This window comes from Muntiacus reevesi, chromosome 12, assembly GCF_963930625.1.
Source record: "Muntiacus reevesi chromosome 12, mMunRee1.1, whole genome shotgun sequence".
In the NCBI taxonomy this organism is placed as follows: Eukaryota; Metazoa; Chordata; class Mammalia; order Artiodactyla; family Cervidae; genus Muntiacus; species Muntiacus reevesi.
In genome coordinates, this window is record NC_089260.1 from 48,442,908 (window position 1) to 48,457,012 (window position 14,105).

Consider the following 14,105-nt stretch of genomic DNA (forward strand, 5'->3'; position numbering starts at 1 on the left):
TTGCTCTAGCCCCTAGTAAAAAGTGCTCAATAAATGTTTGTGGTTGAAAGAATATCTTGATAAACCTATCAAGTAAATTTGCTCACTGAACCTTAGCAGGAAAACTTTGAAGAAGCCTTGGGTCCACTTTGAACTGCTTGTAGGGCAGTATTCTGTGCTGACTCACTTGTCCTGCTCCCCAAGCCCAGGCCTCAGTGAGGCTTACTTGATATTTTCATATAGAAAGTGAAAGTGTCAGCTACTCAGTCATGTCCTACTCTTTGCAACCCCCGTGGACTACAGTCAGCCAGGCTCCTGTGTCCATGGGATTCTCCAGGCAAGAACTGGAGTGGGTAGCCATTCCCTCTTCAGGGATCTTCCTGACCCAGGGATCGAACCTGAGTCTTCCTCATTGCAGGCAGAGGCTTTATTAGCAATGGGCTTTGGACTAGTTACCACAGTTATTTTCCAAAAATTATTTTTAGAAATCAGATCCTTTGGATTGGGGGTTGATTAGGAAGGGGATTGAGATTGAGTGGGATTGGTGAAAAGAGAAAGGATGAATTTAATCTCTTCCTTGGTGCCCTTTTACTGGGCAGTAAAGTGCGATGAATGCTGAATAGTAAATGTAATAAATGTCTCAATATCTTGGCTGAGAGTGAGTCTAATTACAAGCCATATGGCCTCTTTAGCTAAGTGGCTGTGAATTTATTTGGGCTTCATCCAGGTGACTGGCAGGAGCAGCTAAGCAGTCAATAGCTTTTTCTTTGCACTGACTCTCACGATTTTAGATCCAAGGTCAGCATACTATAACATCTTCTCCCTTGAATACCTTATTCCCTTGCCTTCAAAAAAAAATTAGGGAAATTATGATTCCACGAGGAAATTTTAGGGTTTTAATTGGTCGTTTTCAGACCAGTGCTTGGAAAAAAAAAACTGAATTTATCTTTTGTATTTTTGGTTCTCTTTGCCAGGGTATTTAGCGATGCTCGGTTTCCATTTATGCTCTTATTTCTGTACCTCCTTCCTCTCTTCTTTCCTTCCTTTCTCTGTCTCTGTCTCTGTCTGTCTGTCTGTCTGTCTGTCTGTCTCTCTCTCTCTCACACCCACACACACACACGCAGGCCTAGGGAAAGGTGTTCTGTCTCAGGATGGTCTCTGCAGCCCTCTTGGCTGGTAGTTTTGACTTCATTGTATCCTTCATCTAACAGAGGAGTATAGGGTCTAGATGAGCTTGTTTTACATAAAGTGCTCAAAGTTTCACAAAGTAGAACTTCTAATTTGTGATATCCATTACCTTTATCTTTCAAGCTTTAAATTTTCCAAGACAAAAGGGAGGGATGGGCAACCCACCAAGATGCTGTCTCTCTTCTCTTTGCTCCTAGTTGATTGGTAAGAATAATAGAATTCCCCTGTGTTCCTAGAAACCCACTGGGATTTTATTTTTATTTTGAGAAAGAGATGGGAATCAGGTTCTAAAGTTTGCAGAGACTATTGAAGATGCCACTCTTTTGAACTTCCTTCCTTTATTTCTTAAGGGTAGAAGTTGGGTTACACCCTTTTGCACGGATGAAACAGACACAATAACCCAAGTAAATCTCTCCTCTTTACTAGCAAATGCCACTACCCTTGACCAGAAACTGTGGCGTATGTTTTTGTGGTTTGTAGTAACTCTGTATAATTACTGCTAGCCATACTGGCATAGGAGTGGCCTTAGAGATAACTTCTGTAACTCAACATCTGAATTTAATTGCTTAAGAGACTTGAAGATCCACACCAGACATGGTGTCACATTCTATGAATGTATCCAGTGTGCTCTGACCCTGGAAACTTTGGTTGATGGAGGGGCAACAGGGTTTTAAATGTGTATTCAAACTTGGTCTGTAGAAAAATTCTTCCAAATTTTACATCATATGAAATAAGTTGGATAGGAGTTTTCTTAAATTTGACAACATCCCTAAAAAGTTAGAAAACATTATCAATAATGAAATGTAAAATTGAAAATTTTCTAATGTACCGATAATAAAAACAAATTTTGAACAAACATGCTAGAGGAAAGACAATTATTTTTCTATTGCCCCTATAGTAAATGATGTTAATGAAATTACTATTAAATAAAGAGGCAATGAAAGAAGATTTACCCAGAAAGTATAGCAGGGAGTATTATAAAGGTGTGCCAGGCAGTTAAACTATTGCTATTTTTCAAAATTTGTGACATTTAAGATGTTTATGAGTTTTTAAGGCTTGCAATTTTTTTGTAATTTCTTTTTTTCATGATAAATACTTGCTTTCAGATCTAATTTTGTATTTGTAATTTTTGTTTTTTTCTCCAAAAGGACTGTACAGATTGTGTTAAGTTTCTGGCCCTAGAAAACCTAGAATAATTGTGCATTAAAATATTTCAGAATAGGATAGAGCTTTTCCTTTTGGTTAAGGCTTATGGTAACACAGTCAAGTGGGTTCATGAAAAGGTCTGTAATCTGACCTTTTCAATGGAATTGGTAGCTCTGGAGAATCAGAATCGAGAACAGTGAGTGGCACATAAATTCATCACCAACAGCTCTGTAGGAAGGAAACCTGGGTGGAATTTGGCACTGAGAATGTGTTTCTGTTCCAGAAAGGAAATCTACAGAGAAGGTCTGCTGAAATGACTGGGTGGAGCTTTTGTCTAATTTAAAAAGGAAAGACTCTGTGGCTCTTCAGACAAGAATGGAACACTGGGTTTGTGATATCTAGATTGAATTCACCTAGTTCTGGTTTCCACGCTATAAAGGAAAAGATGAGGATGACACACTGGCTGACAATGACAGTGCTCTGTGTCCCTGCTCCTTCCTGTTCTCTGCCACTGATGCACTGGGCTGACGGATATTATAGGAGATCCCAGTGACCCCCGACATGACCTGATGTCAGTTGTCAGTTCTTTTTAGTCGCTCAGTTGTGTCCGAATCTTTACTACCCCATGGATTGTAGCATGCCTGTCCATCACCTACTCCTGGAGCTTACTCATGTCTATTGAGTTGGTGATACCATCCAACCATCTCATCCTCTGTCGTCCCCTTCTCCTCCCACCTTCAATCTTTCCCAGCATTAGGGTCTTTTCCAAGGAGTCAGTTCTTCCCATCAGGTGGCCAAAGTATTGGAGTTTCAGCTTCAGCATCAGTCCTTCCAATGAATATTCAGGACTGATTTCCTTTAGGATGGACTAGTCTAATCTCCTCTCAAGAGTCTTCTCCAACACCACAGTTCAAAAGCATCAATTCTTCATTGCTCAGCTTTCTTTATGGTCCAACTCTCACATCCATACATGACTACTGGAAAAACCATAGCTTTGACTAGACGGACCTTTGTTGGCAAAGTAATGTCTCTGCTTTTTAATATGCTGTCTAGGTTGGTCATAGCTTTTCTTCCAAGGAGCAAGCATCTTTTAATTTAATGGCTGCAGTCGTCACCATCTGCAGTTTGGAGCCCAAGAAAATAAAGTCTCTCAACGTTTCCACTGTTCCCCCATCTATTTGCCATAAAGTGATGGGACCAGATGCCATGATCTTAGTTTTCTGAATGCTTAGTTTTAACTCAACTTTTTCACTCTGCTCTTTCACTTTCATCAAGAGGCTCTTTAGTTCCTCTTTGCTTTCTGCCATAAGGGTGGTGTCATCTGCATATCTGAGATTATTGGTATTTCTCCCGGCTTTCTTAATTCCGGCTTGTGCATCATCCAGCCCAGCATTTCATACGATCTACTCTACATATAAGTTAAATAAGCAGTGTGACAATAGTCTTGATGTACTCCTTTTCCAATTTGGAACCAGTCTGTTGTTCCATGTCCAGTTCTAACTGTTGCTTCCTGACCTGCATACAGGTTTCCCAGGAGGCAGGTCATGTGGTCTGGTATTCCCATCTCTTTAAGAGTTTTCCACAGTTTGTTGTGATCCACATAGTCAAAGGCTTTGTTATAGTCAATAAAGCAGAAATAGATGTTTTTCTGGAACTCTCTTGCTTTTCTGATGATCTAACAGATGTCGGCAATTTGATCTCTAGTTCCTCTGCCTTTTATAAATCCAGTTTGAACATCTGGAAGTTCACAGTTCACATACTGTTGAAGCCTGGCTTGGAGAATTTTGATCATTACTTTGCTAGCATGTGAGATGAGTGTGGTAGTCTGAGCATTCTTTGGGATTGGAATGAAAACTCACCTTTTCCAGTCCTGTGGCCACTGCTGAGTTTTCCAAATTTGCTGGCATATTGAGTGCAGCACTTTCACAGCATTATCTTTTAGGATTTGCAATAGCTCAACTGGAATTCCATCACCTCTGCTAGCTTTGTTCATAGTGATGCTTCCTAAGGCCCACTTGACTTCACACTCAAGGATGTCTGGCTCTAGATGAGTGATCACACCATCGTGGTAATCTGGGTCATGAAGATCTTTTTTGTATAGTTCATCTGTGTATTCTTACCACCTCTTCTTAATATCTGCTACTTCTGTAAGGTCCATACCATTTCTGTCCTTTATTGTGCCCATCTTTGCATGAAATGTTCCCTTGGTATCTCTAGTTTTCTTGAAGAGATCTCTAGTCTTTCCCATTCTATTGTTTTCCTCTATTTCTTTGCACTGATCACTGAGGAAGGCTTTCTTATCTCTCCTTGCTATTCTTTGGAACTCTGCGTTCAGATAGGTATAGCTTTCATTTTCTCCTTTGCCTTTAGCTTCTCTTCTTTTCTCAGCTATTTGTAAGGCCTCCTCACACAACCATCTTGCCTTTTTGCATTTCTTTTTCTTGGGGATGGTCTTAATTACTGCCTCCTGTACAATGTCATGAACCTCTGTCCATAGTTCCTCAGACATTCTGTCTATCGGATCTAATCCCTTGAATCTATTTCTCACTTCCACACTATAATCGTAAGGGATTTGATTTAGGTCATACCTGAATGGTCTAGTGGTTTTCCCTACTTTCTTTAATTTAAGTCTGAATTTGGCAATAAGGAGTTCATGATATGAACCACAGTCAGCTCCCAGTCTTGTTTTTGCTGGCTATATAGAACTTCTCCATCTTTGGCTACAAAGAATATAATCAATCTGATTTCACTATTGACCATCTGGTAATGTCCATGTGTAACGTCTTCTCTTGTTGTTGTTGGAAGAGGGTGTTTGCCATGACCAGAGCATTCTCTTGACAAAGTTCTGTCAGCCTTTTCCCTGCTTCGTTTTGTACTCCAAGGCCAAATTTGCCTGTTACTCCAGGTGTTTCTTGGCTTCCTACTTTTGCATTCCAGTCTCCTATGATGAAAAGGACATCTTTTTTGGGTGTTAGTTCTAGAAGGTCTTATAGGTCTTCATAGAACCATTCAACTTCAGCTTCTTCAGCATTACTGGTCAAGGCATAGATTTAGATTACTGTGATATTGAATGGTTTGCCTTGGAAATGAACAGAGATCATTCTGTTGTTTTTGAGATTGCATCCAAGTACTGCATTTCAGACTCTTTTGCTGACTATGAGGGCTCCTCCATTTCTTCTAAGGGATTCTTGCCCACAGTAGTAGACATAATGGTTGTCTGAGTTAAATTCACCCAATTCCGGTTCATTTTAGTTTGCTGATTCCTAAAATGTCAATGTTCACTCTTGCCATCTCCTGTTTGACCATTTCCAATTTGCCTTGATTCATGGACCTAACATTCCAGGTTCCTATGCAACATTGTTCTTTATAGCATCGGAATTTACTTCCATCATTGGTCACATCTACAACTGGGTGTTTTTGTTTTGGCTCTGTCTCTTCTTTCTTTCCAGAGTTATTTCTCCACTGTTTTCCAGTAGCATGTTGGGTACCTACTGACCTGGGCACTTCATCATTCAGTGTCCTATGTTTTTGCCTTTTCATACTGTTCATGGGTTTCTCAAGGCAAGAGTATGGAAGTGGTTTGCCGTTCCCTTCTCCAGTGGACCACGTTTTGTCAGAACTTTCCACCATGACCCATCTGTCTTGGGTGGCCCTACATGTCATGGTTTATAGTTTCATTGAGTTAGACAAGGCTGTGGTCCATGTGATCAGTTTGGTTAGTTTTCTGTGATTATGGTTTTCATTCTTTTGGCCCTCTGATGGATAAAAGGCTTATGGAAACTTCCTGATGGGAGAGATTGACTGTGGGGGAAACTGTGTCTTGTTCTGATGGGTGGGGTTATGCTCAGTAATTCTTTAATCCAATTTTCTGTTGATGGGCAGGGCTGAATGTCAGTTTATCTCCCTCCAAAGAGCAGATGTGAAAAATCATTGGTCTCATTAATCTTCATACCCATGGAGGATCTTAGGTTCCCTACCCAGGGATTGAACCTGTGTCCCATGCACTGGGAGCATGGAGCCTTAACCACTGGACCAGCAAGGAAGTCCACTGGACTCATCATTCTTAAGCAAGTCATGCCAAAGTCCCTGGCTCTTTCCTGAAGAAGAGTTTACACATATATATTTCTGTTTAACCTATTCATGAGTAATATAGCTTGCTTGCTCTTTTTTGGTATGTAGGCCCCATTAAATATGTGTCCTTTTGTATCCCAAATTAAGCAAAAGAAAGTTGTATTGCACCATGGGCCTACAATTTGGCCGCGGGGGCAGTAATAAAAAATGGTAGGAGCAAACCCCATCTGGCACACTGGCTACCCACTGGTCCCTATAGGAAGGAGTCACAGCTGGCATAGACATCCCTTCTGATATCCCAACCCTGAAATGGTCTGAGACCAAGCCAGGTTCACATGACTCCTTTAAGTTGGAGTCAGGGTGGGTAATAATTGGATATTACTTAGCATCACACTTGATAGGAAATTAAAAGTACCTCAAAACCTTTAAATAGTCTCTGCTCTGTCTCATGTCATGGAATTTGTGCTTTATTGTCATCAAAAGAATCAGTCCACAGAAGTGCGTCCTGCATCACTGTCCAAGTGCTTGCTCAGTTGTTTCAGTCATGTCTGATTCTTTGCATCCTCACAGACTGTAGCCCGCCAGGCTCTTCTGATCATTCTCCAGGCAAGAATACTGGAGTGGGTTGCCATGCCCTCCTCCAGGGATCACTGCCTAATTATCAAGTAATTCTTTTATTTCCAGGCTGCTCTGTGACTTAGTGATAAAGCCTGTTATCTAGAATAATGATCCATTCTGCAGGAGAAAATGACAGTGGCATTATGGCTGTAAGACAGAGAGGACAATGACAGGTTTGACCCCAGTTTGTTTAAACAAAGGCATTTCCCAGAGAGTATGGAGTATTCCTGATGTTGTGAATTCTATGAGATTTTACCTTTCTTTACATTTTTTTGTTCAATGAGTGAACTTGAAGAATCAAGGAATATACCATGGCCATGCATACACACTGATAAACACACGGAGGTGGTCTAGCAGACAGTCCCATTTGTAGGACGACATGCTTGATGCTGGTTTGAAGTTAGCTCTGAATGTGTGGATATGAAAGAACCTGAATTTCCAGGGAAGGCTACCCTCCACCAGTTTTACCCAAATGCAGTTTTCAAAGTAATCAAAAAGAAGAAAAGTCAAGGGTTGCTGACTTCTCTTGATGTCCATTCCCTTCTATTTGAATAGAGATCCTAACATAACAGGGCTTCCCTGATGGCTCAATGGTAAAGAATCTGCTTGTGACACAGGAGATATGGGTTTGACCCCTGGGTCAGGAAGATACCTTGGCAGGAGGGCATGGCAGCCCACTCCAGTATTCCTGCTTGGAGAATCCCATGGAAAGAGGAGCCTGGTGGCCTGTAGTCTAAGCCAGACATGACTGAGCACAGCATGAACCTAAGCTAACAGACTGAAGTGCTTTTCCTGGGATAAATATCTACCTTGGCTGTCCTACCCCTGGGATTCCCACCCAGTCTCCCTGGATCCATGGTTCACTCTCTCATAATGAGACTATGAACATTTGCTTTGTGATCAGCATATCTCATGACTTTTCTTTCAGTGTCAGTTTGTGCTTTTTTTTTCTGTGACTGGTAAAGATAAATTCCTCTTATCTTCCTCAAAAGAGGTATCAAAGGAAAAAGTCTGTGGGATTCTTCCCCCAGTTTGGTTGTTGCATCTCTCTCTTTGGCAATCACCATCACCATGGGACCTGGTGCTTGGCCAGGCACGTGAAGGGACACCCACTACTCTATTCTCGTCTCACTCCACCTTTTGCTATGTCTGTCTTGATCTGCTCCTCAAGATCCTCTGGAGACACGTAGAAGTCCTCTTCTGGCATCGATGACTTAGTCCAGCAGCGTCCACAGCAGCAGTTGCAACAGCAGCACAGACAGCAGCAAAAATAGCAGCCGGTCAAGAGGCCAATGATGACAAACAGAGTCTAGGGGAAAGAGAGGCAAAGCAAAACAGGGGTGAGGGGCACGGGGTGTGAGAGATCCCAGAAATCAAGTGTTTTGCCCGTGTGCCTCCAGAGACCTGGAGGCATCACAGTTCCCATCTCACAAACTGCATATTCACCCTCATTCCTTATTCCGTGGAGGACTATCTTTTCTGTTTCCTAGGAAACAAATTTCTCATAAAGTTTTGCCTAACGAGCCAGGAACAAGTGACTTGCAGTCAAAGTCATGAGGTGTGACATTTTCTTCTTTATTCTTAAGTCACGGTGATCATTATTAAGAGCAGAGCAAACAAAACAAACCGGAAAACATACCCGTACAGGTCAGATGAGCTGACCACGGGCACTGAACCACTCTCACCAGAGAAGAGCCATGGATAGCCAGCTCTGCTGCCGCCTTATTCTCTCGGTCACTAAGTCCTGCAGTCTCTCTCCTGGGGACCTTTGTCCCGCACCGCCCCACCCACCCGTCATCTGTATCCTGAGTGGTAGGGCTTTAGAACAGAGCCCCTTATCCTGAAAGGCTACCCACTCCAGTATTCTGGCCTGGAGAATTCCATGGACTGTATAGTCCATGGGGTTGCAAAAAGTCGGAAACAACTGAGCAACTTTCACTTTCCCTTATCTCTGCTCTGGACACTTCAGTAGCCTCAAAACTGACCTACCTGTGGCCGCTCTTGCCTCTAACCCAGTCTGCACATTGCTGCTGGAATTTTCTGACATGCGTGTTCTCGTGAACCCATGCAGCAACTCTACTTGCCTTTTAGAAGAGGCTGGAGCTCCTTATTAGTGGTCATCTGGCCTCTCCCAATGCCTCCCCTGCACCAGCATGGCTCCCCTCCTGCCGTATTTGCCGTAGCTCTGCTCTCCCTGTGGACTCATCTGCCTGGACATCCCCTGCCCCACCCCCTAGTCATCTAACAGATAGCCACTCTGTGTGTAAGTTTATCTCAGCAATCCTCTCTAACATCTTTCCGGAAAGCTCACCTCCCCCAGAACAACTGCCCCTGGAGAAGGGCATGGCAACCCACTCCAGTACTCTTGCCTGGAGAATCCCATGGACAGAGGAGCCTGGCGGGCTACATCCATGTGGTCACAAAGAGTCGGACATGACCGAAGAGACTTAGCACTCATGCACCAGAACAGTTACTCCCTCCTCTGTGCCCCAACCACACTCCATACAAATGTCCACCATAGTCTTGTTTTGTTGACAAGACAAAACTATTCAGTTATTCTGAAAAGCTTAAGACAGTAATCAGTTTATAATTCTGTCTCAGACCATGAGCCTCTTGAAGGCTAGAACTATATATTAGTCATCTTTCAATCCCTTCTCTACCTCCAGGTTTAATATTTGGCGTGTGGTAGACAAGAAATACCTACTGAATGAATGAATGTATTGATTGATTATTGATTAGTAGATAAACAAATGATTTTTTTTCTCCTAGTACACAACACCAGGATTTCCCCACAAGCATATAAAAAGTTTCCTCACTAAACTCACCATAGCTAAAGATTAAAAGATTACACTCTCCTAATCTAATCTGCAGTGAAAACAAGGCCACCTTTGTTAACTGAGCAAAATAAGTTTATGGTTTTATTAAAAATACGGTATTTGAAATTGGAAGTGATTTCATACACCCTCACACCTACAGTTTTTTTGCTGTGAATTCTCTGCATTTTCATAGAGTTGTAAATTTCTTAAATTAGTCTGAAAAGTACAAAAAAGCTTCCTCCTCACCAACAGCCTCTAAGACCCTCCTGTGCAGTGTTCTGGAGCTGTTTCCCCAACATGCTACCCCCTTCTTTACCTACTCTTGTCCTTTTTTGCTTTTCCTATTCCTTTCCCATTTCTCCTCTCTGAAAATTTCCTTTAATACATGTTTTGTTCTTTAGTTATTCCAGCTGGATTGCTTGCCTATTTCAGAAATAACCTTGCCTTATCCTCACAGAGCTTAGTGTAGTATAAGATACAAGTAGGTGTTCATTGTTTTTCAAATAACACATTTTCAAATCGGTACACTGATTCATACATGTAATGCGTACTTAAAACATGATCATCATGTGCTGGGGCACTCTGATGGATACTGTGCAATGAGGCTTTGGCACAAGCAGAAGGGAAGGTAGATTTTTTTGTAGTCTTATTTTTAAAGAACCACATCAGGAATTATTTTATGTATATCTCTTACACTGGTCTTCCCAAGTGGTGCTAGTAGTAAAGAACCTGCCTGCCAAGGCAGGAGACATAAGCAATGGGGGTTCAGTCCCTGGGTTGGGGAGATTCCTCAGAGAAGGAAATGGTAACCCATTCCAGTATTCTTGCCTGGAGAATCCCATGGACAGAGGGGCCTGGCGGTTGCAAAAGGTTGGACAAGACTGAAGCAACTTAGCACATGTATCTCTTATACTACTTAACAGCTTCTGCTTAGCTCTATGAATTTTGATCAGTTTTGTCAACTTCTGGACAAGGGAATCGATTCTCTTTTTTATGCAGGTAGGCTCCAATATGCAATCAGGTACTAGTGTTTAATTATCTATAACTCTGGACATATCTTCCCATGGACATTATATCATATCTGGAGGTTAGGCTCCCAGGTAAGCCCATAAAAACCTGTATTTTACATAAACATTCAATCTATCATCATAAATGACATTGATAATATATACATTCTCATTCCAAGTTCCACGTCCTCTTGGCAGAAATTTGTCTCCGTCCCAAGTCCTCAATAGTAAAGAAAGGGGGTTTCAGTGGGAACCCCACTTATCCCCAGGAAAAGGAATTCTGAGGATTGCAGAAGGCAAAGGAGGCTTTAGGCTGCAGACCTGCTCTCCCCATGACAGTGAAAGTGTTAGTCATTCAGTCATGTCTGACTCTTTGCGATCCCATGGACTGTAGCCTGTCAGGCCCCTCTATCCATGGGATTCTCCAGGCAAGGACACTGGAGTGGGTTGCCGTGCCCTTCTCCAGGGGATCTTCCTGACCCAGAGATCAAACCCAGGTATCTTGCATTGCAGGCAGATTCTTTACTGTCTGAGCCACCAGGGGCATCCTCTCTCATCCTGCATGTGTACAACCACTCAATTTAACAAGATTTATTTTTGTGGAAGAAGGTGGCAATCAGAGTACTACTGAGCATGACTCCTGACTCTGGAGATCTGCAGCTTCTTAAATGATTTGTTACAACTCATGTGAATTGAGTTGTAATATGTGATTTCATGTTACATGGGAGCTCATGTGATTTCACAAGATGTATGAACCGTAAACTTACTATATGTACATGAACTGTCCAAAAAAAGCTGCCAATGGACTATACGTATGATTCAAATGTAAATATACTGTAATCATAAGATAAGGATATGAATCTTCGTGTGTGTGTGTGTGCTCAGTTGTGTCTGACTCTTTGTGGCCCCACAGACTGTAGCCCACCAGGCTCCTCTGTCCATGGAATTCTCCAGGCAAGAATACTGGGGTATTGGGTTGCCACTTCCTATTCCAGAGGATTTTCCTGGTCCAGGGATCAGACCCAGGGGTCAAACCCGGGTCTCCTCTGGCTCCTGCACTGGCAGGCAGATTCTTTACCACTAGCGCCACTTGGGAAGCCTTGAATACTCATAAACAAATATGAAACTATCATCAAACATGCCTATCTGAGGAATTCCTAGGAAATCACACTACTGTCAAAAGTCAATTCTGATTGCACTAAGTCCTAACAATGCTGCCTTTCTCTTGACTAGATATCCTTTTTCTCCCTCTCTCTTCCTCTCTGTCTCTCCAACTCAGTGTCCTCCACTAGTTAATTCTCACCTTTCCCCCTCATTTCCTTCTCCACTGCCCCACATCAGGCTTCACGTGAACCTATGACATGATTTCCATGCATTCTCCCTAGCATTGAGTTCCCTGATGTAGCCTGTGCTATAGATAGGAAAGTACATAGCTAAATTTGTCCCATAATAATTTTTAAACAGTTGTCACACTAATTAATTATTTTTGGTTTTTAGCAATGAGTCAGTTTTAATTAGTCATTATGGGAGTAGGGAGGGCAGTCAGAATTAACCTGAAGCATCAAATTCAAACATAATTAATGTCTAGAAGTATTTTAAGTCCTGCTGTATTTTATAATCACTTGGTAAGCTAAAGCAAAAACGATACTTAAATACCATGACAGCTTTCAGTCAAAGTGATAGCTCTTTTATTAATAAGAGTTTAGTAACATATTAAGGTTAGGCTTTCTTTAGGATGGAGTCTAAAAGAGTGAATAATATCATGACCTTTCAGGAAATTTTTTTCAAGGGAAACAAAAAATCCAATTCACCTTTGCCCACCAGCTTGACAGCATGAAGTAGGTGTTAACGTTTTCATCTCCAAATTGCTCGGCCACATAGAGTCCCAGTGATCCGTACTTGTCATAAATGTTTCTTTTTGACATGTCAGTAAGAATTGTGTGGGCGTTGTTGATTTCCTTAAACTTTTCAGCAGCCTCTGGATCATCTGGATTCTTGTCTGGATGGTGTTTTAAGGCCAATTTTCTTTTAAAATTAAAAAGAAGTGAGGAAAAGTGTTATTCAACAGGAATTACGATGATATTCTAGAAGGGTATTATTCATTTGTCTATCTTTTATACATGTAAATACCACGACATGATAAATTTCATAATAATATTGATTTAAGCAAGGTTTCGTTGTCAACTTGTGTTTCTAATGTATAGGCTCATTGGTACTGTTTTCCCCCTCATATCCTCAAAGGAATTCTCCATAGCTGCATAGTTGTTGAGTCTGAGAGATTTTGCTATTGGCAAATATGTGAAGTTAATTTTTGCCCGGAAGCTCATGTGTAGTCCACCTCAACATGCAGAGGCCTTTAAGAGTTCCAGTAATAGGACCAGTTTACACCACAATTTCATTTACAATCACAAGACTTTTCCAGAATTAACAAAACATCACACCACATATTCTAAAAGTTAAACTCAGCTGTCAAAAAAAGAGATCTTACTCCGCTCAGTGTCATGTGGCAGACTGGACCAGGAGGGGAGTTTGAGGGAGGATGGATACATGTTTATGTATGGCTAAGTCCCTTCATTGTTCACCTGAAACTATTCACACATTGTTAATTGGCTATACGTCAATACAAAAGAAAAAGGTTGTTTTTTTTTTTTAAATCTCTCATTTATACACCCTTGAATAAATTTTATGACCCATTCACAATTTTTTCACAAATCCTAGCTCCCTTTTGTTTTTATGGACAAACACTGTGACTTACCTTCTATTCAAATGTGTATCTGACCTCTTTGAAAAGAGGTCTTCCCACTTGAAATAATCTGTAGAAGTTTTCTTGTGAGTCCAAGGCCTTCTGTCCTCTGTGGATCATAATGCAATTCCAGAAGGGTATGAATAAATGTTGTGTTGCTGTGTGTGTGTGTTGTGCGGAGGGGGGGTGGTTTGTGAGTGTTCTTTATTCTTCAGTTATAATGAAGTATTAAAAGTGTAAAATGGATGTAAGAACTGAGCTATGAGGCTCATAGCTATCAGAGAACAGAGCTATCAGGCTCTGGCTAGGGACTCTTTCCCCCTCCCTCCACAGACAGATTTAAATTGATAAAAGCCTTGTTCAATATTGAGTCTGTAGTGTTTTTCCTCTACAAAATCAATTATATGACTCTCTATGGAAATTCCATGTGACTTACTCTCCCTATTGTACCCATAATATTTAATAGGTATATATAGGAATGCACCTTAAGCTTTTGTTTATTTTATCAGTGTAGATTGAATTGTTTCACTTCAATGC

The 14,105-nt window shown here is 41.4% G+C and overlaps 1 protein-coding gene across 1 annotated transcript in view; it reads right to left on the bottom strand.

Moving 5' to 3' along the window:
* The window catches only part of DNAJC5B (DnaJ heat shock protein family (Hsp40) member C5 beta), a 51,553-nt gene that overhangs the window by 3,132 nt on the left and 34,316 nt on the right, over window positions 1–14,105 (bottom strand). The window contains exons 2-3 of the mRNA XM_065903473.1: window positions 12,637–12,850; window positions 8,140–8,311 (exon numbers count right to left, since the gene is read on the bottom strand). Coding sequence (XP_065759545.1) covers window positions 8,140–8,311; window positions 12,637–12,850 — 386 coding nt within the window. The remainder of the gene's footprint in view (window positions 1–8,139; window positions 8,312–12,636; window positions 12,851–14,105) is intronic.